The sequence below is a fragment of the Parasteatoda tepidariorum genome, chromosome 8 (genome assembly GCF_982258835.1).
Source record: "Parasteatoda tepidariorum strain Cologne lab strain chromosome 8, Ptep-v5.0, whole genome shotgun sequence".
NCBI lineage: Eukaryota > Metazoa > Arthropoda > Arachnida > Araneae > Theridiidae > Parasteatoda > Parasteatoda tepidariorum.
Genome location: NC_141762.1, coordinates 70,372,015 through 70,385,802, shown reverse-complemented (window position 1 = coordinate 70,385,802; position 13,788 = coordinate 70,372,015). Strand labels below are relative to the sequence as shown.

The 13,788-nt window shown below is 29.8% G+C and overlaps 1 protein-coding gene across 1 annotated transcript; it reads right to left on the bottom strand.

Moving 5' to 3' along the window:
• Positions 1 to 4,592: 4,592 nt before the first annotated feature.
• On the bottom strand, positions 4,593 to 9,486 carry LOC139425691 (uncharacterized). The gene is made up of 5 exons (XM_071181250.2): positions 9,212 to 9,486; positions 9,043 to 9,111; positions 8,271 to 8,357; positions 6,057 to 6,199; positions 4,593 to 4,822 (listed from the first exon to the last, which is right to left on the bottom strand). The coding sequence occupies exons 1-4, from the start codon at positions 9,328 to 9,330 to the stop codon at positions 6,073 to 6,075; spliced, it is 402 nt and encodes a 133-aa protein (XP_071037351.1). The 5' UTR covers positions 9,331 to 9,486; the 3' UTR covers positions 4,593 to 4,822; positions 6,057 to 6,072.
• Positions 9,487 to 13,788: the final 4,302 nt, after the last annotated feature.

Below are 13,788 nucleotides of genomic sequence, written 5' to 3'. Positions count from 1 at the left end.
TGGCTTTAAAATACAACTGAAACAGTAACCCGGAAATTTAGGCAGTCCCGAGTTTGCAGCGTTCTCTAGTGTAGAAAACACCATCCATAGATTTGAAGGGAATGAAAATTTTCTCCAACTGTCTGTACTCATGCTCCTTCTCAGCGACCCACCACGGAACTTTCGATTCCATAGATTTTATATACACGTACATTGCATGCAATCGGATGGTGTTAGCGGAGTTGAGGATCGGACTGAAGTAGGATTCTCTATCCACTGGGCCATCATGGATAGATTATTTCATTATTTCTTGACGGTGATCGGACTGCTAGGACTGAGAATGGATCTCAAACAGTTAAAAGTAATTTTAACATTGTAGGGGCGTGATCGAAGTCAATAAGTTGCTACCCGACAGCCTTCATGTGTGCTACTTAAACTGCGATTGAAATTTATTCCGATGTATTGTTTTAATTAAGATTATTTGATTACATCCATACCAAGCCACAAATTTATAGATAATTCGGGGCACACAATGGGAATAATTTGGTCCCATTATGCAAAACCGTGGAAAGGACATGCAAACTATAAACTGAGAAAGCAAGAGGTAAGAAAAAGACGTACAAGTGACAAATTCGTATTATTTTGCATTAGGATGCGAAGAGGTAATGTGCGCATGCTAATGCAAAAGTATGAGAATCTGCCTCTGCGGCCTACCGTTAGAAAGCTAAAATTGCATTACGCAGACAGGTGGTCATATTCCGTAGTATGGGCGTACGTTTTGAAAATCTCATAGTCTTTATTTTATTTAAAACATTCACTAACTTATTCTTAATGAAAAAAGAATAAACCTCAAATACTAAGTTTTGATGTACACGACACGGATACAGATCCTTCGAAGGATACAGATAGAAAGATACCCCTTTCTTTAGTTACAGAACGTCTTGATGATTTGTTTGAAGAATCAATTATGTGATATACTTGATCACATCATAATTAATTATTTTTAATTAAATCAGTGTTTTTGTATTAGACTGCAGTAATTTTCGGCAGATGCGCCGTATAACCGCTTAGAGTTGAGTCCAAATAATACAATCCTGAAACAAACTATCTTAAAATAATTTCCTATCGTGAAAAAAAATAATAATGAAAAACTGTCAGGTTTGCATTTGGCGAAGTCTTACGAAAATTGGCGAATACTTTTGATATTTAGCTAATTTACTGGCTAATAATTTAAAATCCTCAGCGCGGGTCTTCCTCCCTAGTATTTTTATTACAGAATTATTCAACCCCATTAAAAACCTTTATTTTTATTACAGTATGGTAATTTTAATAAAAACATCGTTCTTTTTTCTTATTATTGTTTTTTTAATACAGAACAACCAAGCCCCAAATTATGCCTAGACATACGGCCATCCCCAAATTCATAGAAGAGTTAGTTGGGCGCAAGGGGGTCTGATTTTAATATAAATTTTATGTGTTTGTTCTCTGCTTATACATGTGAAGGCCTTTGTTTTCCCTATATTAACCTATAATTTTAAAACTCGACCCTATTCATTATTACAATATATCCAACACGTTCAGTGTTTTATTTTTCCATTGAGTTCAAATGATTTTACTTTTCACATTGATATTACATTAAGTGAATCATTTAATGGTAAATTTATCTTTAACATATTGTTATTTTATTTTCTGATTTCACTTACAAAGCAGCGGAAGGTTATGAAAAATGCTTTCTTTTCAGGCAATTTAAAAAATATATACTATATTGCTTATAGGAATGAATAACAAGAAAGTCACAATAATGTTCATTGTATTACAGCTAATAAACGTTTAGCAATAGCAATCTGATAACAAAAGTAAAATAACAATATGTTACTAATAATATATAAATATAACTAATAATATATAAATATAACTAATAATATATACAACTAGTAATCTATAAGTAACTCGTAAACATAAAAAATGCATAAAAGGTTATTGCAAAATTGCTTCATTTTTGATAATATTTTTCTTTATGACTTAAGATAGTCCAGAAATGTTTTCATCTGTTTTAAGAACATCTTCCAGATCTTCACGTTCGAAAGTGTTTTGAAGTGAGACCCCTTCTTCGTCATACGAATATGTTTCTAGCATTAAAGTATGATCCTCATGTAGACAATCATTATAAGTGTGGCCCTTGCAGTTTGCACATATCACTGAAAATTGCATTCCTTCTATGCTACAAGAGCAAATGACTTGACATCTGGTTTTACAGGAACATGAAACATTGTTCAGTAGTTTTGGAGCCTCTGGTGGTATTTGAAATCGGAATCTTTTTATGGTTCGGCCTCCATTCTCAGTCTTGGGCAACAAGGAAGGTTTAACAGTTGCACTTGAAGGTATGCCTTCAGGACAGTTTTGTCATGCAGATGCCTCGGTTGTAGGCAAACATGCCAATTTGAAATTAACTTTCGAGAGTCTCTTTTGAAAGAGATGTAAGCGACTTAGGATACGAATAGCTTTGTTCTCTTTCGTATATATAGATACCTTATAAATTTGGCCCCTGCATCAGAAACCTAATTAAGCATACTCTTAGGATCATGAAAACAGAAACATATTCCTTTTAAAACTGGAAATTTTCCGGAAAAGTTTAAGCATTTTGTTTTTTCTTGTCTGAAAAAAGTAGAAGTACTATCGCAGCCAATGAAGGGGTGTAGGAATAATAATAAAAACTATCTTGATTCTCCTTTCCACGTTCATTATATGTAAAACAAATAATGTGTTCCGTGACAAAGAAACACCATCTGTGAAACCCCAGGTCCTCAAATCTTTTAAGGCTCACAAAATGGAAACACTAAAATTCATGAAAGAATAATTGATTTCTGTAATTCTTTGAAAAATTATTCGATATATCCAAGCTTAAAGTGTTATTATTTTCTTTGAGATTCGCAAATATTTTTGTTGTGTTTTTCAAAAGTAAAATTTGAAAGTTAGAAAAAGAAAATTCTATTTAATCTTGTTATTTCCTACTGCCCCTCACTCAAATTCCTAATTTCATCTAATATCTTCTTCTCCAAAAGTCACTAACGCTTGCTTTTTCTAACTAGTTTTCTGTCACTATCTACAAAACAGTTACGATATCCAAGGGGTCTTGATTGGTAAATTTAGTAAGAACAATACATTCTAGTTTGTTGTTTTCAAAATTTGCATCGCTGTATATCACTCGAGGCGGAATATATTGTTCTATGGTTTGAATTAAATTTTGCAAATGAAGTATCTTTTAAATGTTATAAGACCGAAGAAGGTAGCAGTTTTTTGGATCTCAAAAGTTTAGCTCATTTCAGGAACCGTCGCAAACACATATTTTTCTTTTTTGCCCAAAATGAAATAAAATCATTTCCAGCTTTCTGGGAATAAGGTCGTATGAAGGCGTTCTTCTGGGATGCGAGGCCAAGTCACCAAATTTATAAACGAATTAATCGGGGCACAAGGGGGCCTCATTGACACTGCATCTCATGTTCTAAATATGCATAATAATCTTCTCTTAAAATTTACCTATAATGTTAAAATTTGTTCTAAAGGAAATGTGGCAAAAAGTATTTTCTCATATTAGTGTTAAATAATTGCCCAAGAACTTTGCATTTTTGAACAAAATAAAAATATTTTTAAATTTTCTATAACTTTTTCTGAAAATAAAGGGAATTTTTGGAAATCATGTTCCTCATATTTTAATATGAAATCAATTTTCAAATAAATAGGCATTTCAAAAAGCTATACAATTATCTCTGAGTATCCTCTCTAATGTATGTACTACATAAGGTGCTCCAAAATTTGACCAACATATTCAGTGAGGTGATATAAGGATTAGCCAGGCGATCGCAAAGTACGTTGCGAGATGTGGAAATCGCAAAACCTCCTGCAAGTTCAGACAACGCGCTGAAAAAATACTTTTAAAGATACTACAAAATTGCTTTTTAGAAATATTTATATTAGTACCAAATGGTGTCCTCTGACATCATTATACAATCTACAATGAATTAAAAACGATTCCTAAAAGTGGAATTATAAGGAAAATATTAGCTTTCATCCTTACTGCAAAGATAAGCAGCCTTTTCTTTACCATAGTAACTGCCATTTTCAAATGCTAAAAAGAAAAGGAAGAAGCAGAGCAACGTTGCGACAGATTTAGCGTTACCCAGGGTGCACCACAAGGAGGCCTGTCGCATTACACCCCAATTTTTTTTTTTTTTTTTTTTTTTTTTACAAAATGTAACAAGAATTTTTTTTCTTTCTTGCCCATAAGTCATTAAATGTAAATGTATTGAAGATAAGGCTTCTCAAATATATATATATATATATTTTTTTTAACAATTACAAGATTTTTTTTTCTCTCCTTTTATACGCATAATTTATGGAGAGAATAGAAAACAAATTTTCTTGAGAAGTTTTTTTTTTTTTTTTTTTTTTTTGCAAAATACACGAATTTTTTATGCATTATTTATTATACGTATTAGAAACAAGTCTTTTTTTGTATTTTTTTTCTTTTTTTGCAAAATATAACAAGATCTTTTTTTCTTCTTTTTTACCCGTAATTTATTAAACGTAATGCAAACACACTTTCTTAAGAAGTTTTTTTTTTTTTTTTTTTTTTTTTTTTTTTTTTTTTAGACACATTTGATTGGCTTGTAAAGAGCATTGGCTTGTTTATGAAATAGTTCAAATATGGTATGGTCAAAATATTCTTCAATATTTCTCAACAGAATAAATTTCTTGAGAACTTTCAGAATTCCTTGCACCTTTTTGCTTTTCTTTACATAGTGCATTCAGCCAATCTTTCTCAAACACACCAACAAATGTTCTTCTGCAAAAATAATAAATTCACATAAATTATAATTTCTTTGCCTAAAGTTGTTTTGTTATCAAATTCAATCATATTAAAAAAATAAATTATTGATATAAATAATATAATAATGCGAGTTATCAATCTGGAACAAACGTTTAATGAGGAAATGAAGCCGCGGAATCAGGACAATTAGGAACTGTTTCTTATTATTATAAGTCTTAATGATTTGAAATTAACAGGAGAAAGTTTAAGGCCATGTATGTTGTATCCCTTATAATTGTGCTATTATTATTATGTGTCTCAACGAATTTAATAATCAGGAAAACAATAATTCAAAATAACATTTCATGGCATCATGCATTGCATTAATATTGTATTTATGATTCAGTGCAAAAGAAAAAGAAATAAATAAATAACGTTTTTTTTTTACGTATTTTAACGTATTATAACGTATAATTTTTTTTAAAATAACGTATCTTTCTCAACAAGAAAAAAAACGCAACAATTTTTCTTCTTCTTTTAAATGCACGTTTCAGGGGCCGGGATAGCCTGGTAGGTAGTGCACTGGGTCCAAGGCCAATAGTTCGTGGGTTCGATCCCCGCCGGCCAAAGACTCCCCGTGTAGTAAATGGTGACTGATGCACTTTAAATTTGTCGAGTTGCAAAGTCCTCCATGTTCCCATAACAAATCAAAACCTCTGGGGGTACTGATCCAGGATTTTTCCTTGTCTTCTGGATTGGTTCAAAGTTACGAGGCTACGGAGTTGAACGTTAGTGGTCGCTAACCCAAAATTGGGTCGGTTGTTCAAAGACGGATATAATATAAAAATAAAATAAAATGTACTTTCCACAAAAAGTGTTTATGGACTGTATAAACGTTGATCAATTGATCATTACTTCTCTTTATATGAAAACTGCAGTGTAGGCGAGCTCCTATGTTATTGAATAATAAATAATTGGAAGAAAGATTTTAATTTATGTTTAAAGTTGAGGTTTGTTGAGCCTAATATGAAAGTCTGAAGTTTGTCCCTCCCCCCCTGACGAAATTTAGCCGCCATCTTGAATTTATTTGTGGCAAGGAGTCAAACGTGATAAGACTTAATCTTTATAGACAGAAGATGTATTTTTTTTAAAAAAAATTTTCTTACTAAAATCAAATAAATTCCAGACTAAGTCAATAGGACGAATAAATCAGAAGCTTTTAGAAATTTAATGAGTATAAAGTATAAGAGAGAACAATTTTCGATCTTACCTATATGTGCACAGTTTTAGAAGAACCTTTTAAACCAACCGTACAAACTACTGATGGATTCAAAGAATCCTTTTTTCTCGGTGACTCTCTTTCTCACCGCGATTTCAACCACGGTCTTCACAATCACGTCAACACGAGTTTTCCTATAAAAATCATTAATATCTCATGAATTAGGATTTCTTCTTACCAAGTGTTATAGAATTAAACCACATTTGAATAAATAAATTATTGTTCGTAAACTACTCTAATACGAGTAACTAACCTGAAATAAAAGCAACGTGGAAATTAAACAGATAAATCGCTAATATGTAAAATTTCCTATCATAAAAAAATTATAAAAGTCATAATTTGCATGAAAAGAAATAAAATTAGGATTGTTATATGGCTTAAGAAATTTTTCTCAATTATCTTTTATCTCAGCATTTATCAAACAGAAAAACAATTATTTAAATTAGCTTGACAAAATACATTCCTAAAATTAAAATAAAGTTTAAAATGTAATTGCATTTCAAAACAGTAAAAAAAACTTATTAAAAACAAGTTATTTTTTTTAAAAAAAACACGAGTCAGAAAATTTTATGGATGGTATAAGTCAATAGTCAATTACTGTATTAATATTGTATAACTTCTCTGTATCTGAAGATCGCTGAATAATTTAAGTGGAAGGTTAAAAAATTGTATATCATTGGTATAGTCTAAATTATAAGCGAAAATTGTTTAGAATGATATTTCTTAGCATACTAAAAAATAGCCAATTAGTCAAGATTCAATATTTATTTAATCATCAAAATTAAAATTTAAATCAACTATAAGTAAAAACATTATTAAATTTTTATTTAACATTAAAATTTCTTTTCATGCAGCTGCATGTGTAAGAGAAACAGAATTTTCGCAATCTTACAAAATTTACAGAAATATTTTAAGTGATAAGTGACAGAAATATTCCATTTGTCTTAACTACCACATCTGCATTATAGCCCCTCTCACCTATGCAATAATAAATTTGAAAAAAAAAATTAAGCCATAATAGTAAAATAAATATGAAACTTGTTTAAATTAAAATTATAAATGAAAATAAAACATTATTGTATTTTTTGAAAAAAGAATTACATACAATCTCATTTCATGATTTCATTTATTATATTGAGAGTACAAATTAGTTCGGTCCGTTTTTTTGTGGTCAAAAATGCATTTATTTCAGAACAAAATGAATAAACAGATTAATCTAAGTATTGTCCATTGCTGGCTACTACTTTTTCCCACCTCTCAGGCAATTTTCGAATTCCATCTCGAAAAATTGTCTCGTCTTCAGAGGCGATCCAAGTTAGGAGCCAATTTTCGATTTCTGCGAAAGAAGTGAACTGGTGACTTGCCAAATCGTGCTGCATCCGTCTGACAACCAGTAATCAGAAGGAGCAATGTCCAGCGAATACAGCGGGGGCGGTAAAATATCCCACTTGAGCGTTTCCAAATAATTTTTTACGACTTTTGAGACATCAGGCTGACCGTTATTACGCAGAAGAATAACTTTGTGATGTCTTTGCTCGTATTCCGGCCTTTTTTCTCGTAATGCACGGCTCAAATGAATCAATTGTAGCTCGTACCGACTACCCGTAATGGAATCACCAGGTTGTAGCAGCTCATAGTATACAAAACTATTAACGATTCATCATTCACCATTCTTGAAACGTCGAAACCATTCCCTGAATGATTTATCAGTTGTCACCATAAACTTCTACAAGCATTCGATGCGCTTCAGCTGCACTTTTCTTCCAATTAAAGCAGAAACATAAAACCTCCCGCAAATGGTGCTTCGTTACCACAAAATTTGAGTTATTCAACAAAGTAAAAACAGGGTTTTTGTATGAAACTCAAAGTGATATAAACTACAGCTATGTATAAACTATGCTATGTATTAACTGAATATTATTGACAGACGTTTAACCTATCTGAAACCATCGAAACCTGCTGTCACTATATAACAAGCAGAGCCATCTTTTAAAAACGGACCGAACTAATTTGTACTCCCAATATATAAATATTACTAGTTTATTGTTTTAAATGCCTCGAAAAAAATTCAATTCACTTAATTTAAAAAAAAGTCAAGTGGGAAGACGTATAAGGCTTGATTTCAATTTGATAATAAATTGCCCCGAAATATTTTTAAATCTTTAGTACAATACTGATCATTGAATTGTATAAAGAGTTAATTACCTATCAGTATCCAAAACACCATAACTCGTTCTCTCATACAATCCTTTCTCAAGAAGATCGAAATCTTCATCGACCCAATTCATCGAACTAAAATTATAAATAAAATCATGAAGTATACTTGTAAATAAATTAAATATCTGTACAAGGATAAATAAGATATCTATAAATATTTTAATTATATTTTCCTATCATAATTTCCTATCATACTATTTTAATTGCCGCGAGGAAAAAAATAATCTATTATATAAATATGTCACGAAGAAAAAGACAATGCTTGAATACAATTTGATAAGAAATTCCACATAAATAAAATTTTTTTCCCAAGCATTCGCAGAATGCTTGTAAAAATCTGCACTAATTTATACAAAGAGAATATTACCTATTATTAGCCAAAACACTTATATTCATACAACCTATTTTAAAAAGAGCGAAATCTCTATCATTTCACTGTACGATAAGAGAGCTCAAATTATAAAAATAAAATAAAAAATTAAAAATTCTATAAGTATTCAATGAAAGAAAAATTATTTACAATTTCCTTTTTCAGATAAATTAAATACATATCTACTAGAACGGGCATATTATTTTAAGTGTCTCCAAAAAATATATTTTGATTAATGATATTAAGCATGTCAAGTTTAAAAAAAAGGTGGATTGAGTTCAATTTGGTAACAAATTCGCCAAAAATATTTTTTTATATCATTAGCACAATAGAAATCTATATTAGTTTATATAAAGAGTAAATTACTTATCATCAACCAAAACACCGTACCTGGTATGTTCATACAATCCTTTTTCAAGAAGATCAAAATCTTCATCGTCCTTGTGGACGTGATGCAAGCTAAAAAATAAAAAGAATCATTGCATTCATTGAAAGAAAAAATATTTACACTATATATATATATTTCAATTTAAGGAATTTTAAAAAGAGTTATGCTTACTCAGTGGTGTCAGACAATCCATCGCCAGACATATGAGTCTGTTCATCTCCGCTACCATCGCAGCGTTCATCAACATTCACTACAACCTCAGCTACAGATAAAAATAAGAAGAAAAACATTACAATACTAACAAGTATAATACAATTTAAAGAAACAAAATGCCAAAAGAATTAAAATGAAAAAAATTTATATTTATTAAAAACATTTAAATTTAAAATATATGTTATTAAAATTTTTATATTTTCAATAAACAAAAGTAAAATTTTATAATGAATGGTTCATCTAAGAATAAACACAATTCGTAGCTATCATATTATTTTTTTTTAGAAAGTTTGTATGAAACCTAATGTCTGTAACTTACCATATTTACTAACTTACTGTATATTAGGAAAGACTGACGTTTTTCTGTAAGAAATACTGGCCAAGCCTAAAATTTCTTCAATCGATGTTTTATTTAATTTCTTGTTATTTGACAGAATAAAATATATCACTCTACTTTTCGGGAAAATTATAATCTGAGATTAGTGCCCATGAAATTTCGGCTCTTATCATCTTTCTCTTTAAATTGAAAAATTTTCCTACCTATACCTTTTTTTAGAGAATACATATAGTTTCCATGTAATTTGTTTTTACATATGAAGCCTTTTCTAATAGTTTTTTTTATTTACATCTGTTTATTATTTGATTAACCTTAACGTTTTTGACATAATGATATAATGGCATTAGTGGCAGGAACATTCCTACAATTAACTGCAAGTATTTATTGACTTGTTAATATATTGATATTTTTATGCTAATTGATAATATATTGATATTTTTATTGTTAATATATTGATATTTTTTATGAAAAAGTACATATTTAAACAAGAGATAGTTGATAAAAAATTTATGTTCAAATCGCCAAATCTAAGAGGGGCCCCAAATTGTTAACCATTACCTACTGTACAACAAATTTCAACTTTCTTTCTTTTGTAACTTCAAGATGAAACTATTAATTCTTTATAAAGAAAACGCGTTTGACTCATAAAAAGGACCATCACGCACTTACCAATCTTTAAATGAATTGTCGGATGTCTCGCTTCCTAGCGCTTCAAAAGCAAGGAAACTTCAAGGAGGTAGATAAAGTCTTTTATTGCAAAAAAACTTAGCAAATATTTATAAAATGCTTTCCTTTACTTAAGTTGTTGATGCGTGCTCTTAAAATAAAATGTCGCCAAATTAAAATGTCATTATTTTCAACCAAACATATACAAGAAATACACATTTTCATTTAAAGGACATTTTTCATATTGTATCATGCTATTGACCGCATGCATTTGAATTACCTCTCTTGAATTTTAGCTACATGATTTAAGATATGCAAAAAAAATTGCATTTTATACTTACATAGAGGTCGAGGATGTTCTTTCAACTGGTTTAACCAGTGATTAATAATGGCTCTTTTATAGAGAGGAAACCTCATCCTCTGCTTAAGCCAGTAAGAAATCATTCTTTGGTGATACAAATCACTCATAATTACACACTTTTTTAAAGCTTTTGAAAATCGCAGTCAAAATTGACAACCTTTTCTGAATATAGCTCAAAAAAGAATGATCATAAAATTTTTTTATACCTTTGTTGCACTTTTCAACAATTATTATATTTTTGTCAATAATGCGCAACAATAATATTTTATACGAACTTCTCTGATATTTCATTGTTGTAATTCTAAAGCAACTTTCTTTTTAATTCATTGTGTTAAATTAAATACAAAAGTAAACATAGACATTGTTGAAAAAAATTCCAAATGTAAGGTTAAATAATGATTTCTTAATGCGAGAAACTAATATTCATACAAAAGATCTAAATTTTGGCAAAACACGTATAAAAGAGTTTAAAACATATGTAGAACCTATCGAAGTTAGGTTGACATTAGTTTTTTTTCTCTTCGTATATTTTCCTAATTAGATTATTCTGCACAAAAAATAGAGATATCTGGTTGGGATGCGTAGAACTTCTGGCTGACACCTTATATATATCGCACAATTTTATAAATAAACAACTATGTAGGTTAATAATCTCATGAATTAATTTGAATCTACCGTCAAATATGTTGACATAAAGTACCGTTCCATGAAACCTTCTTTTCGTACTTAAAAACTAGTCCTATATAGTTATAAATTCTAAAGCACTTTTTATTATTTAAATAAAAAATTTTAAGCAGAAGTTTGAAGCACAACTATCTATTATTATTCCGTCAAAAAATTTGGTGGGCAATAATAAAAATTCTACAAAAAGTATGAAGTACAGAAAAGTCTAAATTTTGATTTCTTTACAACTTCGCTAATACTTCTTTAATATCATGATGCATATTAACAATTTTGTCAAAAATAAAGCCAATTGTTTAAAACAGAAAAAACCAAAACGCCGTCGAAATTTATCAAACCTACACTATGGAATGTGGGACTACAAACATAAAAAATTTGTATATGCATAAGAAAAAACGCAGTAAATAAAACGCTAGTGTTAGAAACACCTCCAAGTTTCCTCAGGTAATCCAGTTGGTTCTTTTGCTTTTCATTCCACTTTCTTGCCTAGTGATTTAGTTTCTTTTTTAAAGAGTTTTTGTTTTTTCCGTACTAAATATAATTATACGATCCCTTCTGCGTACACTTTTCTGACTTAATATTTGCTGATGATTCTAAATTATTTATGAAGGGAAATGATAGATGCACTCGCTACATATGTAGATTTTATGCTTACTTTCAAAGTTAAGCACAGAAGAAAAATACTTATTTCTGGAAGTCAATCGCAATTAAAGAAGCAGTAGGTTGTGGCAGATTAGAGGGAAGAATACAAATATTTTAGATAATTGACAAACATTTAGACAATTGATTGTGGGTGGGTGACCACTTGGATTAGTCTGCGTAGGGACCGAAGGTGTGTGGTATTGGTCCTCGTTAAACTGTTCTACCGTAAAGTGCTCGACTTCGAGTGCAGGTCGTCGGGCTACCATCCCCTCTGCGGAGGATCAAAGTTGTGATGGTATGTCTTCGGATCATCCTCAGGGATGTTTCTCAGACCGTCACCAATAGCCCATTGTGTAGCTTTAGTGCGACGTAAAAGAGCTACGACAACTGACTCAAATAACAATTAAAGTACGCATAACTGATAAAATTTCTCTTGTATTGATGGGGTCGCAAAGTGAGAACAAAAGGGGACTACTTGAGTGATCATTAAGTTTAATAAAAGGAATTTCGACATTTCTGAAGAAAAAAAATAAATAAAATAAAAGAATTGGGATGAAATAAAATGAATTTTTACATGTTAACCTAAATAATAGTTATTTCAATAGCATTCTTTTTCTGGAAAGATACAGCTTAAAAAATCAAACAAAACAGGATCAAATAAAAGGAACTTCCCAATTTCAACTAAATTATGCTAGATTAATACTGTGATTCTAAAAGGAATGAGTATACTGTGAATGCGTATATTGCAGCAAATTTAAGTATGGTCTTTGAGTTTCAACCTAGCCCTGATAATAATAATTAAAAAAATATTTAAATTAAAAACTTTTTACTCTCCCATTCTAGTTAAGAAATTTAAGATAAAAGTTACAGAATAGTCTTAAATTTATTTTCCAAATTTGAATAAAATTGTGAATGTAATTAGGGTTCCCCTAAATTTCAGAAAAAAAAAAAAAATCTGACTCTTCTAGGTATATCAGGAAAATTTCAATGTAAATCAAGACCATATTTGATCTATACCATGCAATTTTTTATCAGAAAAAACGTGATTTTTTAAAAATTTAATGTCAAATATTAGATTTTGTGAGTGAAACAATATCATCGAAAGAGAATTGAAACACAGCAATGTTTCACTAAAATGAGGAATCTTTACAACAAATAGTTGCAATAGATATTATAATTATACAAATTAAATCTCGATAGCTAATTACTGTTAGTGACAATCATAAGGCTGTTTATTTTCGAGTCTCTTTTTTATTTAAAAAAACGCAACTTTTTCCTCACTGTTCCCGTTACAACTTTAGTGATAGACAAGACACACAAATACCATTACAGTGGCATTATTCATTCATATATTCAAAATGACAAAAACACACAAATCTGCAAGAGGAAAATAGATTTTATTCAACTAAAAAAAAAAAAAAAAAAGATAGACTGCCACAATTGGATATGGCTTAAAATGGTTATGGTAATGGTATGCCATATGTTTTATGGTCATATTTTGTCAAAAAAAATATGGTATTTGAAGTGGGATATTGCTATGAATAAAGTTTTGATGAAAATAGTTGGGTTTTTTTTTTAAAGTCAAAATTTGATCTTTTATTTATCCTAATGTAATGTCAACCAAAAAGTAAAAAAATTATTTAGACTTCAGTTATTCTAACTTGTTTTAGGAGATCATTCCTATTATCTTGAGAAATCTATAGTGGAGACTGTTAGAGGTACCATGGTCCAATTTTAATTTTTCATTTATCTATGCAGAAAGTAAAAATTTTAATTATATATTAAACTTTAGCAATAAACATTATACCTCTGTCCATAAAAATAATTTTTTTTTGTGAACAAACTCCG

Excerpts from the sequence above, each read along its gene's own strand:
- LOC139425691 (XM_071181250.2), bottom strand. The coding sequence starts at position 9,330 with ATGTTTTTCTTCTTATTTTTATCTGTAGCTGAGGTTGTAGTGAATGTT. Across the intron at positions 8,358-9,042 it reads GGATTGTATGAACATACCAG|TTCGATGAATTGGGTCGATG; the intron begins GTACGGTGTTTT and ends TTATAATTTTAG. Across the intron at positions 6,200-8,270 it reads GGTGTTTTGGATACTGATAG|GAAAACTCGTGTTGACGTGA; the intron begins GTAATTAACTCT and ends TGATTTTTATAG.